Source organism: Equus caballus, chromosome 28, assembly GCF_041296265.1.
Source record: "Equus caballus isolate H_3958 breed thoroughbred chromosome 28, TB-T2T, whole genome shotgun sequence".
Classification (NCBI taxonomy): domain Eukaryota; kingdom Metazoa; phylum Chordata; class Mammalia; order Perissodactyla; family Equidae; genus Equus; species Equus caballus.
The window spans coordinates 20,150,914-20,173,346 of NC_091711.1; the positions used below are offsets into that span (position 1 = coordinate 20,150,914).

At 36.1% G+C, this 22,433-nt stretch overlaps 1 protein-coding gene across 2 annotated transcripts in view; it reads right to left on the bottom strand.

Annotated features, from left to right (window-relative positions):
• Positions 1-147: 147 nt before the first annotated feature.
• KITLG (KIT ligand) overlaps positions 148-22,433 on the bottom strand; it is an 85,644-nt gene continuing 63,358 nt past the window's right edge. The window contains exons 6-10 of one of the 2 annotated variants that reach the window (NM_001163962.2): positions 21,629-21,712; positions 12,983-13,092; positions 12,217-12,284; positions 11,079-11,155; positions 4,061-4,422 (exon numbers count right to left, since the gene is read on the bottom strand). In NM_001163962.2, coding sequence (NP_001157434.1) covers positions 11,116-11,155; positions 12,217-12,284; positions 12,983-13,092; positions 21,629-21,712 — 302 coding nt within the window. In that variant the 3' untranslated portion in view covers positions 4,061-4,422; positions 11,079-11,115. Of the gene's footprint in view, positions 4,423-11,078; positions 11,156-12,216; positions 12,285-12,982; positions 13,093-21,628; positions 21,713-22,433 lie in introns of both variants that reach the window. The other variant, XM_005606468.4, reaches the window with a different exon arrangement.

Consider the following 22,433-nt stretch of genomic DNA (forward strand, 5'->3'; position numbering starts at 1 on the left):
AACTTTATGAGAGTGCATAAAATTCTTTATTTAGAACAATAAAGTATATGTATATATAATGTAATTTCAAATTCAAACCTGTATAAAAAAGGGTCAGGACATATACCTATTTTAAAAAGTACACATACAGTATATACACATAACACATCACATTTTACAACCTTTTTTATTTAATTAAACTTCAGTCATAATAAAACTATTTAGAATAGCATTGACATACATTTACATTACAATACGCAAACTCCAATCTATGACTGACTAGCAATATACCTGTGCATCCATCTAAATATCTGAATACTTTTCAAGTCCATTGACTTAAAAAACGTGGCAAGTGGGACACTATAATCACACATTAATCCTTAGACTACAGAATAGGATATTTTGATTGGAAAATTTTATTTAGTGAGTCTTATAGCTCAGAAATCAAGTAACTGAAAATACTATGGTTTTTAGTTCAAACTATTATTATCTTAATTTTATTTTTAAAAACAACATCATAAGGATGTAGTTGGAGATGGCAGTTATAAATTTACAATGCTTAGCAAACATTTTAGGATCATAAATATTCATTTTAATATGGATTATTTCTAAGACAACACCTTTTTAGGAAATCAAAGTACCATTATTTTATCTTTTCAAACAAAGGCATTTCCAGACTTGTTAATGGAAAGCAGCAACACCATAAATTGTATGATCAAATACCAAAAATGAACTAGTCAGAATTTCCACCTGAATGTTTATCTTTTAATGCCATTTCAAAATAATATTGTTTCAAAGACAAGCTGGCTTACTTTAAAATTCTTATCCCCCTTTTCAATTTTAAAATGTAATTTATGGATTACCCCTTTCCAAATGGATTCTAAATGATCTTTTGGCATTCAAAAATGTTATGAGCATCTTACATTTTCTGCTCTTAGCTTTTAATAAAATGAGAGCATTTAAATCCTTGATGTGGGGCATTTCCAAATGTTACACGCATCTTATAGAATCTCTTCCTGACTAAAATCACGAAAATGTACTACTGGTTTTCACTCTTCAGAGGTGATCCAAAAACATTTATTTAAGCAAAGAAAAAAGCCATCTCTTGTATACATGGTTATCCAATTCACCCTACATGAGACTGAATTTCACTTTTACTAATGGACCCTATTTACATTACAAACAAGAACTAACGGTAATGACTTTTTATGTTCAAATTGCTTATTCACAGAGATCAGAGTTGGATATTTTATATGGAATAGTTTCAGCTCTGTTTTATCTTTTTTGTCTGTCACATATCAATAGGTTTCACACCTAAGATGTGACCTCCAAGTTCAGTATATAAATAAAAGAATTGAGATCCAAAGAGGAGAGGTGATTTACCAATATGAGTTAACGGCAGAATAGAGCCTCCTGACGATTTTTCCCAACATCTACCCCACTAAGCCAAACTGTCTTTTTAAAAAAATACACTTTTTAGTTAAAGAAGCATAGATATGGAATGGCTAAAAGCTCTATATTGGAATTACATGTTGAAACAAAACCTAGCTGCAGAAAAACATTAAGAAATACCCATGAATTCTGAATAGATGTTTTTGTTAATTTAACTTCAATTGAATTAGAGCACCAAAAAATGCCACAACGTTTCTCCAAAGTACTTTAATGCTCAATGAAATGTGTTTCTGATTAAAAGCAAACAACATTTCATTATGGACACATACTTTTTCATATGTTTTCATTTTTCACATACTTAACCCTTTTTTAAGAGGATAGGTTACTTATTCTATTACTGTATTAAAAAACAATCTGACTCATTAAAAAGTGGCACTGTGGTAAGCACATTAGATTGTAATACAGAATCCAGGAGCACTTCCATATCACTGAGCAGGCACCATTTATCACAGAGCCAGTTTCTTTATAGACTTGGGTTCTACCAAAGAGGTGCAAAACTTTCAGTATAATTTAGAATCTGCAGACTTCTGACATCATTTTAAAAGGCAATTTTGAAACATTACAAAAGAGAATGATCAGATACATGGCACCAATTTAAAAAGTGATTTCACGGTTTACAATGTCAGTTGTGAGTTTTCCATGATTTATGAAGACGGATATTCAGAATACATATCAGATAACATAAAGCCTAGATATAGATATATTTCTTTTTATCTCAAAGCAGATATGACACAGTTAATGCCCAAGCAGCTAGCATCCAAAATAATGTCCAGCATTTTTCTATTGTTCACGCATTTTATGGAACTTTAGTGTTTTAAAAATTGGTAATCCATGTAACTCTCAATGAACCAATGTTTAATTAGGCAGAAAACATCTCCCCTCACCTACTATGCCAAATTTCATAACTTGCTGAATATGTCTATTTAACTGTATTGATTAGGACCACGTCCTTGAGTGTTAAAACCCAGCTCCTAGCCTTGAGAACAAAAGTACATTTACTGTACTCTCAAGCTCATTAAATAGCATATTCACATGCCTAAGAAAATTGAAACCACTGGTAAAAGAAACCAAACTATTAGATTGAGAAGTACCAATCTTCTCATCTACACATGACCTACACACAAAACTCATATTAATCTATGTCTATTTTCCTCAAAACGTCAATATCACACACTGAGACAGGTCCTTTCAGCAATTAAACTGATTTCTGATTTTCAATTAATCAATTGTACCATGGGATATCTGAGGGCCTGAATAAGTTAATGCAGCTTCCCAAAGCAACTGGCTTGGATCTTAGTGAAATGACTAGTGTTTGAAGAACCACAGCACTTTAGAGAAGGAAGGAATCGTAGAAATCATCTGGGCTCTTTGGTACAAAAAAGAGCAAAGGCCACTTACTGAAATTATATCTGGATTAGCTCTGAACGTAAGCTAAAATCCAAAGATACTAGAAATTCTTGGACTCTTGAAATCAAAGGAAAGCTAGCAGTTAGTTTGTTATGTTCTTTCATATCACTACATTGAAAATGGTCACCTGATGATGGTAGAACATGGCAATAATGTTATTACAAGGACTAAGTTAGAATGGAAAGCTTTGGACTCCTTTATGTGTATGTTCGTGATATGCTAAAAGAACTTTCATCAGAATAAACCATAAGAAATCATTCTTTGACTTTAGTCAGATGTTCCTTTGACTGCAAAAATAAATTGGCAAGGGGAATTCACATGATGTCTTATAAATTCTAGTTTAAAAGCGCAAGTCCATCTTGGAAATTCTTGCCAAATTCACTCTTAATATGACAAATGCCATCACAAATTTTAAATAGCAAACTGACATGCATAACTACATAAAGCTCTCATTTTTAATTCATAAACCTTAATGAATATAGAGCGCCTGATTTTAAATAAATGGATCCTTTAAACAGATAATAGTGATTATACTATAAATAACTAGTTTCCTGATTCTTTGCATTCTTGTAAAAGCCAAGTAACCTAGTTTTCAACACCCATATTAGCATGTGGGTGTGGTTTTCTACCCTTAGGTACTAAATATCATAATTTATTTTTACTCTCTCCCATGGCAGAAATTGAAAATGGGACCTTCATACATTCAGCAATTTCTCCTAAGTCCCTTTACATAACTCTGTAATAGCTTTAGAATATAAACATTTCGTAATATATTTTGCAAGCACAGTTTATACACTTTATTGTGGTCAAGGGAAAAGGTCATCCTCACCATGGGTGCCAGATGTCCTCCTCGGTGACTGTCCCACTGTTCAATGTTCATAGCTGCTTTGTGCGATGACTCTTTTGGAGTCTCTCCTCTGCAAAGGTGTCACTGTTCTAATTCAGTACTGGCTCCCCTGCATGGATAGATCCAGCCAACCATGCCCATTTGTCTAGTGGGATATAGGTGGGTGTGGCTTATGTCAGGAAGAGACCAAGATCAGACCCATATCATTAATCCGCGGCTACAAGGCTGACACGTTGCCTGCTCCAATCAGTTTGTTGACACTGTACAGTGGCTGATGCTATAAGTTTTTGTTTTTAAAATTTTTTCCAGATCCCTTTGAGAAAAATTATTACCCCGACTATCCAGGCTGAAATCTACTTGCAGAGACCAAGATAACTACGGTTGTAACTGAAAATAAAGCTATGTGGCTTTTCAGTAATTAGACATTTCTGGAGGCATGCAAGATGGTGCATGCAGTCTGGAACACATGCTTTCTTTTCCAACATCAGTTATAAGTTCTAAATGAGACCACAAGTCCCCCAGGTCTTAAAATAGAGTCCTGCTCCATGCAACTTCTTCTTTACAGATGATTAATTCAGTGCCAGTTTCACAGTAAAATACTTTGTTCCAATTTCTGAATCATCCATACAGAGTTGTGGGTAGCAAGAACAGATAAAGATGCAGTCTGTCACTCCAGACAGAATATGAATTTGTTTAAAGCTGCTTCATTTATGAAGCAAACATGAACTGTTACCCGCCTAGAAAAGAAAAAATAAAAAGAGATTATGGCGTATCTGCTTTCTGCCTTCTTCTCATTCTCAATGGCTGAATTCACACGACTACAGAATGAGTAATAGATTTACAAGGCATGCTTCACTTACACAGCCTACAAGAACTTGATAAATGTTTTCCTAGATACTCTGATCAGTCATTCTCTATGATCTCCCTAGTAGCAGTTAACATTATCCGAAGTGATCTTGCTCAGTTTATTGATTGTCTCCTCCCATTAGAATGTAAGTTCGGTGAGGACACAGAGCGTTGTCTATCTTTTTTACTGCTCTACTCCAACCCCTAGAACACTGCCTGGTACAAAATCCATACTCAATAAGTATTGCTTAAACAGAAGAATGGAGGAGTGAATGCTGTGGCTTTCATACCCCCAGGCATACCATAGATTATTGCCATTTGTGATAAGAGGGTTATCAATCTATATAGCCTTAGATTTCTCTAAGAAGGCTCTGAAAAGACAGTAGACAGGTGGTGAGGGGAGAAGGTGTGAAGGACAAAGGCAGTGTCTAGAGAGAGAAGATGTGGAGATAGATGGAGTCGCATGAAAGAGATATGGGGCAGGTGGAGAAGCTGGTCACAGGCCACCAACAAATAATAGCCTCCTGGACACTGAGCAGCGCCAGCATCTTGACCACCTACCCAGGTTCTAGCAACTACTTCTCTCAAATGAGGAAACAGCAGCAGCAAGATCTCATTCAATACTCTCAGCCAAAAAAAGACAGAAATCCTGGCACCACATCCTGACTAAGCCTCTGGGGAGGTTCATTTGGCCTCAGGACAGCTTTGGTGCTTGTTGAAGCATGAAAGCCAGACTTTGTTTTAGTTGTTCAGTGTGTGTTAAAGCACTGAGCTTTGGACTCAGCTTTCAGACTTCTTGACTTCCAAGTGAAGTATTTGTACTTCCTTGACTATTCTTTCTTATAGATAGTATCTTCATGCTATCTTCAATCACAACCCCTCAATGTGTATCTTGCATTTCTTTTCTTCCTGACTCACTATTCTTTCCCTATCTTTGTCTTGATTTATCAATCCCAGAATCACAGATCGATTGGTTTTAAAATAATTGGGATCATTATACAAAATAAGGACAGTATTTTTTCCAGTCTTTCTGTATGTAATCTATTAAAAAACTATATTACCTAATAATTTACCCAACAGAGAACTCTAGAAACTAGAGAACCTGTATTTGAGAAAGTAGAATTAAATCTTGAAGGAAAAATTAAGAAACATTAAGGGAAAACTTCAGAAATCCAAAATACATGACAGATATTTCAAAAATAAAGCTTGGTTATTAAAGCAAAAGAGAATCATGAAAAAGCAAAAGGATTTTTTTTAAAAGCTATGAATAATTTGAAATTCTAAACTTGATCAAATGCAGAGAAGAACGATTGGAAATTTATTTCTGATTTTGTTGCTGGGTCATTTAGCAAAGAAAATAAACTTGAAAGCTCACAACTCTTTCCCCATAGAACAAAACTACAATTTTTGTAATGATACCTCGGATTCTTGCAACAACCCCAGGAAATAAGCAGAGTGAGTATTATTATCCCCTCCTTATAAATGAAAAAGCAAACATTGACTCATCCAGGAACCCAGAGCTGGTTAAGTTGCAGAGCCAAGGTTTGAATTCAAGTCTAATCTCTTCTAATTCTCTGCATTATAATGTGTCTACAGAAAGAGAGCTCAAAAACAAAACTTTCAAAGCTCCAGAAATTCTTAGAAAATGTCTGGTAAAGAGTCATAGATCTCGCCATTTGGTAACCAACCATTCCCAAGTTCTATGCACTGAACGACCAAACTTGACTTGAGCTCATCTGTATTCCAATTATAGAACTCTTTTCTTCTGTCTTAGTTGAGATCTATCAGAAACTTCCAGGTTGTGTTTCCTTTATGAATCTCTCCACCAGCCTAATTATACAGCCTAATTATAATTATTTTCTGCCCTTACCATGCTGGGGTAAGTCAATAAACACTGCTAACTGAGTGCCTACAAACTCCTGCTACTTACTGTCAACCAAACTGGGCCTTGTCTGTGACTAGGCAGTCCTTCTCCCAAGGTCTCAATTACAATTCTTTGTAGATGACTCCCAAATCCTAAACCTATTATTTCCAACCCTGACTGTTCTCTGAAGTTCCAGTCTTGGAAGACCGGCCACTGGTCAATATTTACTAACAGCTCCTTGTCCCATTTTCTTTTAATGGCATCGTCATCTAGTCAGTCCCATAGGCTCCGAATCATCCTTGAGTACTGCCTGTGATGTCAAGCCTCACATATCATCAGTAACTGGGCTTTGTTGATTCTTTTACTGAAGTGTCTCCAAAATGGTCCATGCTTTCCTATTTCTATGGCCCTGACCCTAGTTCAGGTCATTCTCTCACATCTATTTGGAAGACTGGCCTCCTAAGTGGACTCCCTGATTCCAGTTCACTACTCCCATCCATCTGCCCACATCAACATCTGATTTCTTTCCTAAACCCTCCAACAATTCCTTATATTACTCAGTAGAGTGTAAGCCCTGTACTTGGAAGTCAGACCCTTTTTCAAATTGATTCCCACTCTTTCTTCTCAGCATTTTAACCCTTAATGTTTGACTTCTACTGGAGTCCAGCTGTAGAAACTGACTCTTAAACACAGTCTGTACCGGGGCCTCCCTGACTTAATTTACACCATTTATAGTATCTGGATTACTCCTTCTCTATTGCTAGTAAAATTTCACCAATCATCCAAGATCTAGCTCAGTACAAATGCCACCTTCATCATCTACACAATGAAGCCTTTCTCCTGTTGGTAGTGATTTCTTTCTCCCTTCAAATAACGCAATTGTATATGTGTGCATGCTACAATTCTAAGGGATGCCACCCATTCCAATGTCTAGAGCTATGTTGAGGACACATCCTGCACAACAACATGCAGTGGCCTTGCCTTTGGTCTCACTGCATTTTCTTGGTAAGTGCCTTTTGTTGCTTTGTAAACCTTACAAACTTCCAGTTTCCTATATAAAATAGGTTATCATGCTTATATCTTATTTCCTCTTGTAGGCTTTAAGCAATTTGAGGACACAACTAGGTTACTTTAAGCTCTGTATCCAACAATGCACCTACCAGAGTTTGTTGGAGTCATATTTGTGGAAAGAAGGAAGCATACAATTTTCCTATGATATACTCTTATTTTATTTCTTTTCTTAAACTGTGCTACACAAAAGCCAACAAATGAAAACTCCTTATGGAATGCCACATATGGATACTTGGCATCAGTTAGTTAACTAAGGGGATTTTTAACTTTTCTTCTATTTTCATGCTTGATGTCAAAGAATCACAGCCTTAGCATATTTTCTCTTAGAGGCAACATCTTTTGTTTCTAGTTCATTATCTATATTCCTTCCACATATTTAAAATATCAAACCCTCCTTTACTTCATTTTCCAATTACAGCTTGGAGAACTAACTATTCCATATGCTTCCTGGTCTAGTGTTCCAATATTTGTCCTGATTTAATTTGTTTTAGTTGGTGAAATTTCCATTTCAGGGAGAAATTCTTGCCATAAACCTGAGTCATTCCCTGCATTTTTCCCTCTCTTGTTAACCAAGGAAATGACTATAATCCAAATTACATCTAAATTTTTAAATATATAGTTACAACTCCACATTTCTTTTCTATCTAGGTATTTTTCACTACTGCTATTCTTGTTTCTTGGCAGATTTCCCCTCCTACCAAATCATAGTCTGCTCTCCCAAATCTTTCCCTCCACCACATCCCTCTTCTCAAATTATACTCAAATGTCCTTGGCATGTTTTAAACCTCTGTTGGTACAGGGCCAAGTATAAGGCTTTACTCTATACAACGGGTACTCAGTAAATGACTAGAAATGATACATACACATTTTGACTCTGGGGTTTGAAGATTCATGATAATGAGCTGGTTCTTTTTTCTTCCCTTTTCCTATCTTTCTGTCAATGTTTGAATTCTTATTTACTTCTACCTACATAAGTCTATCTTTGTTTCCATAAATTTTATTCTCACATTATTGCAATTCTGAGATATTCATTCATCTCTCCATTCATTTATTCAACAGCTATTTCTTCATCACTTACATGTGCAAAGTATAAGCTCTATAGTTTGGTGGGATTCCAAAATGAAATTCAGAAACCAATTCTGCCCTCTAAGAGCTTATGGTTTAGAAGAAGACGCGAAATGTCTATCTAGGTAAATATGATGTCCTACTAATATATTAGTATTATGTGTCATATGAAATATAATTAGAGAGCCATAAAAAGAGATTACTTTCATTTGGAAAGCCAGTTTTTTTGGATGTGCTGGTACCCAAGCTGAACTGTTAGAGAGCTTTGAAGAGATGATGAGTAAGGTATTCTATGAAGGAGAATGCCACTTCTTCATTCATCTGTCATCCATTTCACACCACCTACTCAATGATATATGAGTTTATTTCTAAACAATTTGGGGTTTCTTTAGCCTGTCTAATTTCATTCATTTATACATGAGTAATATTTCATATTTTAAGAAAAATAAATGAAGTTAGTAATTTCCCATGACTGTATTCCCCCTTGCTGTCCTATTGACTAATATCATCAAAACACATTTAATTTTATTGCAGTAAGAATATTTAACACGAGATCTACCCTCAACACATTTTTAAGTATACAATACAGCATTGTTAACTATAGGGATAATGTTGTACAGAAGATCACTAGAACATATTCATCTCGCAAAAAAACAACAAAGCCCTACTTCAGAAGAACTATCTTCCTTACCACTTGGTCAAACTTTCAATTGGGGTTTACTCATTCACTCAGTTACTCATTCAACAAACTTTGACTGAGAGCTTACATAAGCACAGGCAACAGGTGAGGTGATACAGTAAGAACCAGACAGACTCAGTTTCTGTCTTTGAATGTTCCCTGACTCGTAGACATATGTATAAGTTGCTTGACTATGGTAGCTTTAAAATGCCATCTTTTTTCTCCTAAACAAGTACGCTGGGTTTTCCCATCATAATCCATTCTCCAAATGTCACGGGACAAATGTCACAATTAAAAACCACACGACTAAAGACTTATGTGCTGAAACAGGATCCTAGCAATGCAATCCAAAGCCAAACAACAGAGACATTACTTGAGCCTTTAAAACTCAACCATTTAACGTTGGTTTGTGGATGTCTGACTTAAAGGAATAGAAACGGCAGATAGGGAAGATACAGAGAGGCTTGTGTTGGGGTTGAAGGGCAAAGAAATAGGTTCTGGGAAAAACAGTGACTTCAGCTTGGAGAATATGGCTCCAGAAAAAAGTTGAGCAAACAATCTACTCACTTACATTATCTGACAGGAAACCTGAGCCCAGAGAGAAGCTAGGATGGGGAGTAGAAAAAAAGGGAAGGTGCTATTCGTGTTTTGGATACGGGGATCAAGGACACAATGAAAGGCAAAACTGAAGAAGTCTGTGTCACAGCAGGGTTCACGTGTTAGAGAAAAATGTGACACAATTATTATTGTATCATGTTATTTTGGGTTGTTGAAAAATGATGTTCCATAACTATAAAAGTGAGCTCCCAGGGGAGGCAAGAGGCTCTCTATGACCCACTTTTCCTAGGGAAGTTTCAATCTAGAGATAAATCTCTGAATCTGGGACAGAAGAGAAAGCTGGAAGGACAGTGGTCAGTAGGGAAAGGGCAAAGCTCACCACAGACCATCTTTGCAATAATCAAGGAGAGTAAATGATCCTCTGACAATGAGGAAGTATAGGGAAGAACTGAGGATTTAGGAAGGTGAGAGAACACTCACACATCACTGTTAGAAATGTGCTTGGGATTCCATGGGCATAACAAAATTAACAGCCAGGTAGCAGAAGTGAAGGTGAGAAGAGCATGAATTGATCTTGGATCAAGTTAGTTCCATTAAGGGTGATTCCCAAAAGTATCTGGAGCTGAGAGAGTCAACAAAGAGGAGGGAGGAATATCAGAGCCTTCTGGCCACGCTTTCTTACCCTCCTTTCTCCACAAGCCCTCCATGAATCCACATAATCACAATAGCTCTCTGTCAGCGGTTTATACACAGTGCATCCTGGGCTCTGGACTGTGATGAGGCACAATTATTACCAGTCACGTGGCAGGTGGCACTTTACCTGACAATTTCCCTTTCCTGACTATAAGATATTTTGAGCTTTTCTCCTTTTTCTAAAAAAGCAGGGAAACATTTTTGGCTTTTCCTCATTTTAGCATCTAACAAATGAGATACTTTTTCTATTATGTTATAGTAGTCACACTTAATTGAAATTGGTTTTATTTACTCTTCCTCTAGCAATAATATTTTATTTTAGTCCTAATTTGCCCTATACCCCTTTTGTCTAATTTGTTCTCTGGTCTCAAAAATAATAAATACTCAACTGTTAATTTTTTGTATATCTTCCATACAAGATAAATCCATTAATCAGGACTAATACTGCCTACCTTTCAAAACTCGAGGACACACCATGAATTAGATATGTACAATTCAATTATGTAACAGCTTCACTGAATATACTGACATCAGCTTGAGAGAAGACAATACATTTTGACATCAAAGATGCTGTATAGTTCCTGTTAAATCTTTCAGCTTGAATTCTAAAAACTTACCAATGTATGAAAGTAACAGTGTTGACACAAGCCACAATTACACTTCTTGAAACTCTCTCTCTTTTTCTTGCAACATACTGAAAAACAACAAGAAAAATGCTTATTTGATTTTGGACAGAGATTCTGAAGTACACCATGATCTGGGCATTGTAAAAAGCAATTTTTTTTCTGTAACTATAGTAGCAAAAGGTTGCAAAATTGAAAAAAAGCTTACCTTCATAAGTATTACTTAATCAACATAGTCTCCCAAAGTAGTTTAAAAAATTCTCTACGCATATGCATATATACATACTAAAAAAGTTTATACGCACTTAATATGTAAATATGTATACACAGGCATGATATGAGAGAAAGCAACACGTCAAATGAAAAGTACAGCTGAATGTAAAATCAAAGTATTGGTCCTGGGGCAATTTGGAGTTAGGTAAAAAGTGATCAGAGTCAGCTACAGTAAATGGAAAGTTATCTTAAAACAAATTTTGTATTTGGCTTTGGAGAAAATACTGAATAGGTTGAGAAAAGTTAAGGGTTCTGAAAGCCAGCATGAAGTCAAATATCTTAAGTATGCAAGAGCAAACCACTGAAAGTATCTTTACCAGGAAGTGTTATTACGATCCAGGATTTAAGGAAGAAGGAGACAAAGATGGAGTTTAGAAGAGCCGAGGAAAAGATTCTGTGGCAGCAACTCAGCCAAGACATGACGAAGATATGGATGAAGATAATGACTATCGCCAAATACAGAGCTAAGCTTGGGAAGAGACTCAGGGAGAAGAATAAGTATGTCTTGTAACTGTGTGTAAAAGAAGGAGAAGCAGCAAACGCACCTCCAGAGCTCCGTGATCCAGGAATTTAAGCAAGATTCTGCTGCTCACAGAAATAAAGAACGCAGAGATAACCAGTTATGATGCCTTAAGAAGGGTTATGAAGACAGTTATGTGAAGGTATTCTACTGGTAAATGGAGATGGAGAACTGAAGAGAGCGGGAGAGATCAGATATGTAGATAAAGACTTGGAAGACACTGGTTGGGAGCTGCCATTCTGGGAGTGAATAACTTCTTAAAGACGTTACGAGCATGTGCTGGTATGTGAAATGGCAACGTCAAGCTTACTTATGAACACATTTAGTAAAACAAAATACCTTATCTCATTATCCTCTTCGTTAATCTGTATATTTTCAACTGCCCTTGTAAGATTTGGTTGTTTCTTCTGGGAAAAGAATGACATTTTATGTAAGAATATCAATGAACAGTATAATAGTTAAGAGGTAAATGGTCTCCACTCTTATATCAATAACTCCAATAACAGTTTTCTTCAGCATGCAGCATGTAAAATATTTTGCAGTAAGAAATTATGAAAAATGTGCAGTATTATCAATCCAACATTTTTAGGATGTTGGAGGTAAAAGAGTAATAAACAAACTGAAAGATTTAAATAGTAATCAAATTGAGAAGACATTTCAGAAAGCTGAGTCACAATGAGTTAGCACATTTAAAAATTTAGACAGGCTTCAATAGGAAGAGAACAAAAGAGTAGATATTCAAAATAGCAGATAACACAAATGGCCTTTGTATTTGGTTTGAAGTACAGTGTAAGATTTTCAGCATATTTTCTTCCTTTTTACATTTAGTTTAGGCTATTAAAACCAGTTCCCGTCTCTTAAGTGTGCATTCTCAGCTAGAGGAGTTGTCTCCAAAGCATAATGAAGAATGGGGAAAAATCTTTCTAAGATATACATTCTATTGGAACTATAAGTTAAGGTAGGACTTAACCTATCTTATTTTCTTGTTAGGATCTGTTCTCGAAAAAAGGGCAGTTTGTTATCACTTATGTAAATATGGTATGAATAAGTAAATATATAAAGTCCAGAAAGTTTTTTATCAGGAAAAAAACCCAGCAACACTCACCTTCCAGTATAAGGCTCCAAAAGCAAACCCAATTACAAGAGAAAAGAATGCTGGCAATGCCATGGCTGCCCATTGTAGGTTGGAGTCTCCAGTGAAATTTGAGGCCTTCCCTGTAATTTAAAGAGGACAGTGGTGAAGAAAGCATATCCATGCTAGAGGTTTTGCTCTTATGCTGTGGTTGTTCCCAACTGTTTCCATAACGCACTCTTGATCTATCTCTGTTTAAAATATCTGAAATGCGGATTTTTCTGCTGAGTACTGTTTTGGGACAGCAATACAAGTCCACGTGGTCTCCAAAAGATAAACATCTTGAAGGAAGGAAATATCATGAAGAAGGAAAGAAAGCCCACAGACAGAAGATTTGACTTGCTTAATGTTGATACACGTGGAACACAGACTTGACATATTCCTGGGGAGAAAATGATTTATACTATAAAGCAAATCAAGCAGTAGCCAAGTATTAGGAGTCATGCCCTGGAGGTGCAAGCCAGCCTTTTCTGATAACATTGTTTTTCTCTCCCTGCAAGAGTTATAAGATGGGATTTGGTATAATTGAAGTGGTACTATTATTACAATAATATAGCTGTTTTAAGGGTCATATAAGATTACATGTGCTAGTCTTGGACTTAACTACTATTTATAAAAGTGTTTTCCTGAGAAAATAGGTTCAGAGTTATAGGCAATTCCTACCATTTTAGGAATTTTAATGTCACTATCTGGAAATAATTTGGCTGTTTGTTTGTATTCCTGTAACATGTTTGAATTCTCTTTGATGGCCAACCTGCTATAGTCCACACTGTCTCCTGGGAGTGTTGGTATATAATTTTGATAGATTTGACCAGGTAACCTCCCTGAGGGGCCCTAATCAATGTCTACAGAGAGAACAAAGGACGCTATTGGTATTTGGTCCCCAGACCCCAGTGGAACACTAATGAGCTGGGATGCTGCTGTGGAGAACTGCATTACTACCTATGTTTGGGCAGCCAGATGCCCTGGAATCCAGGCAGCCAAACACCCTGTTCTTCCTGTTCTGTCCCTGGAATAGCACCATTCAGACCAGAGGAAAGACCACGCCCACTAGCAAAGAGCAGAAGGCGCTTTCTAGAGAGTGAGGTATTCTGAGATTCTTTACTCAAAATCCTTCTCAGGTAGGAGGATGGTCCCTAAGGGAGGTGCTCCAAACAGCCCCGGTAAGGAAGGCTCACCTCGCACTCCAGAGTACTGGGACTTTTTAACTACTTTGAAAGGTCCACCCTTAGGACTATGGCCCCAAACGAAGTCCTAGAGTCTGAATAGCCTCAGTAGCAGTTAGCTGCCTGTAGGAGATAGGGAGGGAGAGGCAAGGTAAAGACTGAGAGGATGAAGGGGACCACAGGAAGTGAGCTTCACTTCCTAGAGAGATCAATGTTACCTTGCTTTTGTTGTTATTTCTCATTAATGCAAATGGCTTAATAGCCAGGCCTTTGGTTGTCTCTGGTAATACTGCCATCCCTCTTGCAGGGAGGGAAAAATGATGTTATCAGAAGAGGCTGTTATTTCTTGTCTTGTTAATTATAGCCATTCTGATGGGCATGAGGTGGTATCTCATTGTAGGAAACAACCTAAGTGCCCATCAAGGGACAAATGGATAAAGAAGATGTGGTATATATTACAATGGAATACTACTCAGCTATAAAAAAGATGAAATCTTGCCATTTGTGACAACATGGATGGATCTTGAGGGTATTCTTCTACTTGAAATAAGTCAGAGAGAGAAAGTCAAATACCATATGATCTCACTCATAAGTAGAAGATAAAAACAACAACAACAAACAAACATACAGATACAGAGATTAGATTGATGTTATCAGAGGGGAGAAGGGGAGGGAGGATGGTGAGAGAGGTGACTGGGCACATGCGTATGCTGATAGACAGTAATCAGTCTTTGGGTGGTGAACTTGATATAGTCTACACAGAAACTGAAATATAATGATGTACACCTGAAATTTATATAATGTTATAAACCAATGTTACCTCCAATAAAAAGAAAAGAAAAAAAAAGAAAAGAATCCAAAACCTAGAAATAGCCTTACACGTAAAGATGACTATTGCTGTATTATCTGTAATGGTGAAAAAAAATTAAAATAAGTTAAATGTCACACAATGAGAAAATTATAATTTAATTTGTAATAAAGCCACTTGAAGTCAAAAAAAAAAAAAAAAAAAAGAAAAGAAAAGGCTGGCCTGCATCTCCAGGGCATGACTTCTGATATTGGCTACTGCTGCTATCCACCAAGGATCAATGAGATTTGAATTGTATGCCTCTAGGCCCATATAAAGGGCATTTGGGACCAAAGCCCAAGCCAGTAACAAAGCTTTGCTTTTATGTAAAGATTGCCCAAGAAACCCTGTGCAGTAGGGAGCTCATCTGGACAGGATTTAAGTAATCTCCAATTCATGCGTAGCTTTCCATATTAATTGTATCTCATTATTACAAAAACTGTCCACTGTCCAAAATTCGTGGGAACTGACTAGTTTGGTTTGACTTATAATACCCGACATCTGTACAAACATAGAAGACAAAAAACTGTGCTACAATTTTGCTGAACTCCTTTTTAGAGTGAGTCTGATTATTGGCACTATGGCTGTGAATGTGGATCTCTTGGTGCTTAGATAACATCTAATTCGGTACTCCTCCTTGATTCAGATTCAAAGCTCACAGTAGGCTTGCCCCAATTACTTCCGGACAGCCTTGGTGCATCTATGTGTGCTAATAATTAATGGTGAACATGTACTATGCATCAAACATGGCTCCAAGTACATGTGTGCTAACTCATAGAAACCCTATGAAAGAGACATTATCATCCTCCATTTGAGTGGGGAGTCCAGAGTTCCAGAGTCCAGCTCAAGGTCATGCAGCTAGCCAAGAGCTAGAGCTGGGATATAAGCCCAGGCAGTACGACTCAAACTATATTTCTTGAAGATGTGTAAGGTAATGTCAAAGTAAGGATTTACTTCCATATCATTTAATACTGCAAGGATCTCAACCTTAAACATTTTTTAAACATCCTTTTAGCTTAGTATGAAGGATATTATTACGATTACTTTGAAAACACAACTCCCTTTGGATAACTTGTATGCTTTTATATTGCAGCGTGATTTTCCCTTAAAAGCTACAGAGAGGACACTCACATTTCTGGACTACCCCTTAACATGCCCTGGTTCTCTGGCTAGTATGGCCACTTTTGGGGTATTATCCCTGAAAATAACATGCTTTCTTCAAATTTCCCAGATCCTACTCCCAAAAAAGTCTTACCTCTTTTATGCTACAATTAAAAAGATTTACATACTTCTATTATTATACACATTATAATATACATATGTTATAAAATACCATGAGTACTTTATGTCTGTTTCTCTTGTGAGAATGCAAGCTTCATAAGAGCTAGTCTTGTGCATGGGTATCTAGGCACCATATTCATGAGTGATATCATCTGAAAGCTGCTGATTACGCAAAGACCCACATATTTTACAGAAAGGAAGAAAAAAGAAAGCAAAACATAAAAGAGGGCTGCCCATTCATTTTGCAATTTAAAAAGTACCTTCAGACTCAGAGGCACAGGGCTGAATAGGAGTTTTACATTCAGTTTGTCTTTTACAGTAAGTAGAAAAAACTTTTGCTTCCAACCATGATGGGAGATTAGCCTTCCCAACCTAAATTATTATTATACTAGACAAATTACATGAGGCAACTTTTTTCAGACATTAGCCAACAGCAGCACAAGAGCATAATCCCTGAGAGAGGTCCAAGATTGCCTGTTTCCTGGCTAAGAGGCAGCTTCAGACTGAGGTATGAAGACAGAACCCAAGTAGGGCTTAGTAGTTTCACTGAGAGAAGGAACCAGAGACTGAAGTTCAGGGTCATTGATGTGACTGAAGTTTGTGAGGCCAAGTTATTTGCAGGAAAGAAGTTACGCAGAGAAGATCACCAGAAATCTCCAGAGGAGTTTCCTTAAGTCATTGGTCGAATACTAAGCTGTACATGTACAGGAAGAGACTTCAGAAAACCTGGGAATAAATAATGCTCTGGAAGCTACCACTTCAACAGAGACAGTAGCAGTCATACAGAGACAAAGGCATTCTGACAAGCAAGACTGGAGAGATTTTCTTGGCACTCAAGAGATACCTCAGAAATTCCATGCTATAGAAATAAGGCTACTCTCCCTCCTCCCTCTAAGAAAGCTTAAAAACAAGCCTGGGAAAGAGGATAAAGCCGATCTGTCAGTAACTGAACTGCTAGCACAACAAAATTCAAGTCTCTAAAGGAATGCTACAAAATCCAGATACTCAACAATTCAGTATCCATAATATCCAGCATATGTTAAAAAATTACTAGCATCTAAACGGAAATGTGACTCATGATCAAGGAGAAAAAAGTCAGTTAACAGAAACCAGCCCTGAGTGCCGGCCCCATAGCCGAGTGGTTAAGTTCACACACTCTGCTTCTGGGGCCCAGGGTTTCGCTGGTTTGGATCCTGGGTGCAGACATGGCACCGCTGGTCAAGTCATGCTGAGGCAGCATCCCACATGCCACAACTAGAAGGACCCACAACTAAAATATATAACTATATACTGGGGGGATTTGGGGAGAAAAAGCAGAAGAAAAAAAAAGAAAGATTGGCAACAGCTGTTAGCTCAGGTGCCAATCTTTAAAAAAAAAATAAAGAGAGGGGCCGGCCTGGTGGCACAGTGGTTAAGTTCGCACATTCTGCTTCTCAGCGGCCTGGGATTCACCAGTTCGAATCCCGGGTGCGGACATGGCACCGCTTGGCATGCCATGTTGTGGTAGTTGTCCCACATATAAAGTAGAGGAAGATGGGCACGGATGTGAGCTGAGGGCCAGGCTTCCTCAGCAAAAAAAAAGAGGAGGACTGGCAGTAGTTAGTTCAGGGCTAATCTTCATCAAAAAAAAAAAAAAAAAAGCCAACCCTGAGATGAGCTACATGTTGAAATTAGGAGACAAGAACTTTAGAGCAGCTATTATGACTATATCCAAGGGCCACAAAAAAAAATATTGTCATAATGAATACGCAGATGAAAAATCTCAGCAAAAAAATATAAAATATAAAAAGAATCAAACAAATTCTAGAACACAAAGTACAAACTTAGAAATGAAAAAATGTACTGGATCCAAACCCATAGAATATACCCCAGCAAGAGTGAATCCTATGTAAACTATGGACCTTGGGCAATTGTGATATGTCCATGAAGGTCCATCAATTTTAACAAAGGTAGCATTCTTGGTGGGGAATGTTGATAATGGGAGAGGCTATGCACATGAGGCATTGGGGCAGAGGATATGTGAGAAATCTCTGTGCCTTTCCTTCAATTTTTCTGTGAACCTTAAACAACTCTAAAAAAATAAAGTCTTAAAAAAATAAGCAAAAAAAATGTACTGGAAGAAAAATTCAGATGATTAGAGAAGGCAGAAGAAAGAATCAGGGAACTTGAAACAGATAAGTAGAAACCATTCATTTTGAAGAAGAGAGAGAAGTTGGGGGAAAAAAACTGCACAAAACCTCCTTAATCTGTGAGACAATATCAAACTGCCTAATATATGTCTCATTGATATATTTGTGATTATATATAAAATATGTGTGATTCCTCTCAGAAGAGGACAGAGAATGAAGAAAAAAGTATTTAAAAGCGCTATGGAGAAATTTTCCTCAAATTTTGGGGAAAACAAACTTACATATCTAAGAAGCTTGACAAACAACAACAAAGATAAATGCAAAGAAAACCACTCCCAGATCATCTTAGTTAAACTGCTAAACAGAAGAAAATTTTAAAAGGCAGAAGGAAACATGACCCAGTACATACGAGGAAAAACATAATATAAATGCCAGTTGCCTTTTTGTCAGAAACAACAGAAGCAGGAAGAAAATGGAGTGGTATCTTTAAAGGACTAAAAGAAAAAAATTCTGTTAACCCAGAATTCCAGATCTAGTAAAAACTACCTCAATACTGAAGACAAAATAAAGACATATTTCAATTAAAAGAAAAAAATGCGTTGTCTGCGATCTGAACTGCAACAAATACTAAAGAACATTCTGCAGCCTGAAAGGAATTAACACCAGATGGAAACCTGGGATTTACAAGGGGGAATTAAAAGTACAAGAAATAATAAATACGTGGATAAATATAAAAGACAATATATTTTTCTTCTTACTTTAAAAGACATATGATAGTTTAAAATAATTTTGAGACTGTATTGTGGGGTTCATAACCTATATAGATATACATGTCCACAAAGCACAAAAAATGGTTGTGGGTAAGTGGATCTACCCTGTTTCAAGGTTCTTATACTTTTTTATGAAGTGCTACAATATTAACCCTAAGTAAAATGTTACAAGTTAGGACATATATTGTAATTCCCAAAGCATTCATAAAATAATGCCAAGAGATGGTGTTGAAAAGCCAAGAGAATAATTAAAATAGAACACAAAAAAATTAATCAAAAACAGGGCTAGAAAAAAAGAAGAGAGGATCAATAAACAAATGGGGGAAATAAGAAACAAATAACAAAATGATAGACCCACATTCAACCAAACCAATAATTGTATTAAATATAAATAGATATGACACTCTAAGTAAAAGTTAAAAAAAGACTAGATATAATAGCAAGGCTCAATTATATCATGTCTGCCAGAGATGTACTTTAAAAATAAATAGGTTGAGAATAAAAGGAAGGTAAAAGATAAACCACGAAAACAGTACGTCTAAGAAAGACCGACTATACTAATGTCAGACAAAATATACTTCAAGACAAAGAGCATTACCAGAGGTAATGAGGGATATTTCAGTAAGATATAAAGGTCAATTAATCAGGGAAGATATAACAATAATAAATGGACAAGCACCTAATAATAGAGCTTCAAAATATATGAAGCAAAAAACTCAGAACCAAAAGGGGAAAGGGCCAAATCTACAATCAAAAGGAACAATTTTTAGTTGCCCCTCTCTAAGTAATTGATTAAAACATTAGACAAAAAATATAATAAGGATATAGAAGATCTGAACAGTACCAATCACTTTGATCAAATTTGAGAATACTACACCTGATATTTGAATAATACACATAAAATAAGTTTCTATAAATTTCAAAAGATTACAGAGAATGTTCTCTGATAATAGAATTAATTTAGAAACCAATAACAATAAGACATCTAGAAAAACCAAATGTTTTTAGACAACCCACTTTCACATTACCTATGTATCAAGGAAGAAATCATAAGGAAAATTAAAAAATGCTTTTAAGGAAATGATAATGGAAACACAACATACCAAAATGTGTGGGATGCAGCTAAACCTGCTTATAAGGAAATTTATGCCTTTAAGTGCTTATATTAGGAAAGAAGAATGGTTTGAAATCAATGACCTAATTTTTCCACCTTAAGAAGCTAGGACGTGTTGAGCAAATTAAATTCAAAGTAGAAGGAAGGAAATAATAAAGATAAGATTAGAAATCAATGAAATATAAACAGAGAATTGAAGAAGCCAAAAGTCGCTTCTTTGAAAAGATTAATAAAATCTGTAGTTAGTAGGAACGACCTTAATTGACTAACACGTATACAAAAACTTTTCAGATATGATGTGTCACTTAATTCAGAATTTTAGATTTTAGAAGGTCTATTTTGCAAATATTGTATATTCTATAGTATCCTCAGTGAGGTCTGGGTAGCACCCTGTAATCAAACACATTAATATGTCTGTAGTGAAACGTATCTATGTTCACTTTTAGAAGGATAAAGACTATAAATAGCCTCATCTCAGTTCAGGTCAGGTTTTGGTGGCACAAATTCCAAAACAAATTGGATTTTAGGGTTTTTTAAAAAAAAAATTGAATTATAGAATTGCATTTGTGGATCTGTACTAAATTGACTACTCCTTCTTACAGTTAGGTCTTCCACGTCCCTGAATATATGACAGTGCTCCATCACTAAGTCTTAAGGGATGATTTTCTTAGCTAAGACGACAGGATCATTTTTTCCTCCTACAGCTTCCATGAGACTAGAGGGTCAGAATATTTAGTAATTCCAATGACCTATACCTAAATTCGAAAAGAGGACATTAGATTTCTAGGAAACTGGGTTCTTGGCCAAAGAGGACAGAAATTTCAGGGAAAGAAGCATATTCTCCTCCAACATATAATTTTATAGTCAAGTAATAAAATCATCAAATCTCCAAACATATAATAGTAACTACTGATAAATACAAAACTGAAAATATCCTTGGAATTCTATACAATCAGCATTTTTACTTTCCATTTTAAAATTCCATTTTTCTCAGGCAAATTCCACACAAAATATATTTTAAGTTAACAATAAAAAAAGCTTAAATCATATCTCTAAAAGTAAGTTCATGCCTTATTTAAAATAATTTTAGCAGACAATTTATTAGCCCAGTTCTCTAAATATTATCTCAAGCCGTAGGGAAACCCAGTTTTATGAGGCTGATATTTAATTCTCAGGAAGACCATAAGAGGAAGAACAGTAACAGAACAGTATTAATAGTAATAATTGTAGAAATTTCCTTTAAAGCCCATGCAATACTCCTACAGATGCTAAGTGGAGCCATGCATGCAGTAAATCAGATATGTGTACTTACTATTACTGCTACTGCTGTCATTCCTAAGGGAGCTGGCTGCAACAGGGGGTAACATAAATGGTTTTGTGACACTGACTCTGGAATCTAAATAGAAAGCAATAACGTGTCAGTGTTGCGTGGCGATTTACATAAATTACAGAGTCCCCAAAAGGCCAAGTGCAATACCAGAGTACTTTCCAGGTACGCTTCCCAAATCTAGATTATTCAGATCCTATTTATTTTATACTGGGTCCTGCTGTTGTATCGTTATTAAGAAATTCACCACAATCACCTTATAGAACCAAGATTCATTGCTTCTGTCTGCTAATAAAAGTAAATAATGCAAATTTGTTGTTAACGGGCTGTCTTTTAAAAAAAGTAATGAAATTAAGATTTTGTATTATAGGGACCCAGTGGGGGAAAAAAGAGTCTCAATACAGAGTAACTGGTGAAGATCAGAATTCATGACTCAAGAATTACACCCTTAGTGAAAAGATTTGAGAAGAGGATATTAAGAAGACTGGAGGTGAAGAATAATTGTATATTACTAGAAAATATCAGATAAAAAAATGAGTGGCTATCTTATTTATTGTTTACTCACACACAATTCTTTAATTTGAAAATGATGAATATTGTTTTGGCTTGAAAACCAACAAATCTACAACCATTTATTTCTTTCACACAATTGATATTTGCTTTTATTAGACATATACACATACATCTTTCTCTAGCTGTGCATATATTTGAGTCTGAGGCAGATTCTGATCTACACACATAAGATTCAAGCTTGCCTGTTACATTTAAATTAGAAATGCTTATATGTCTT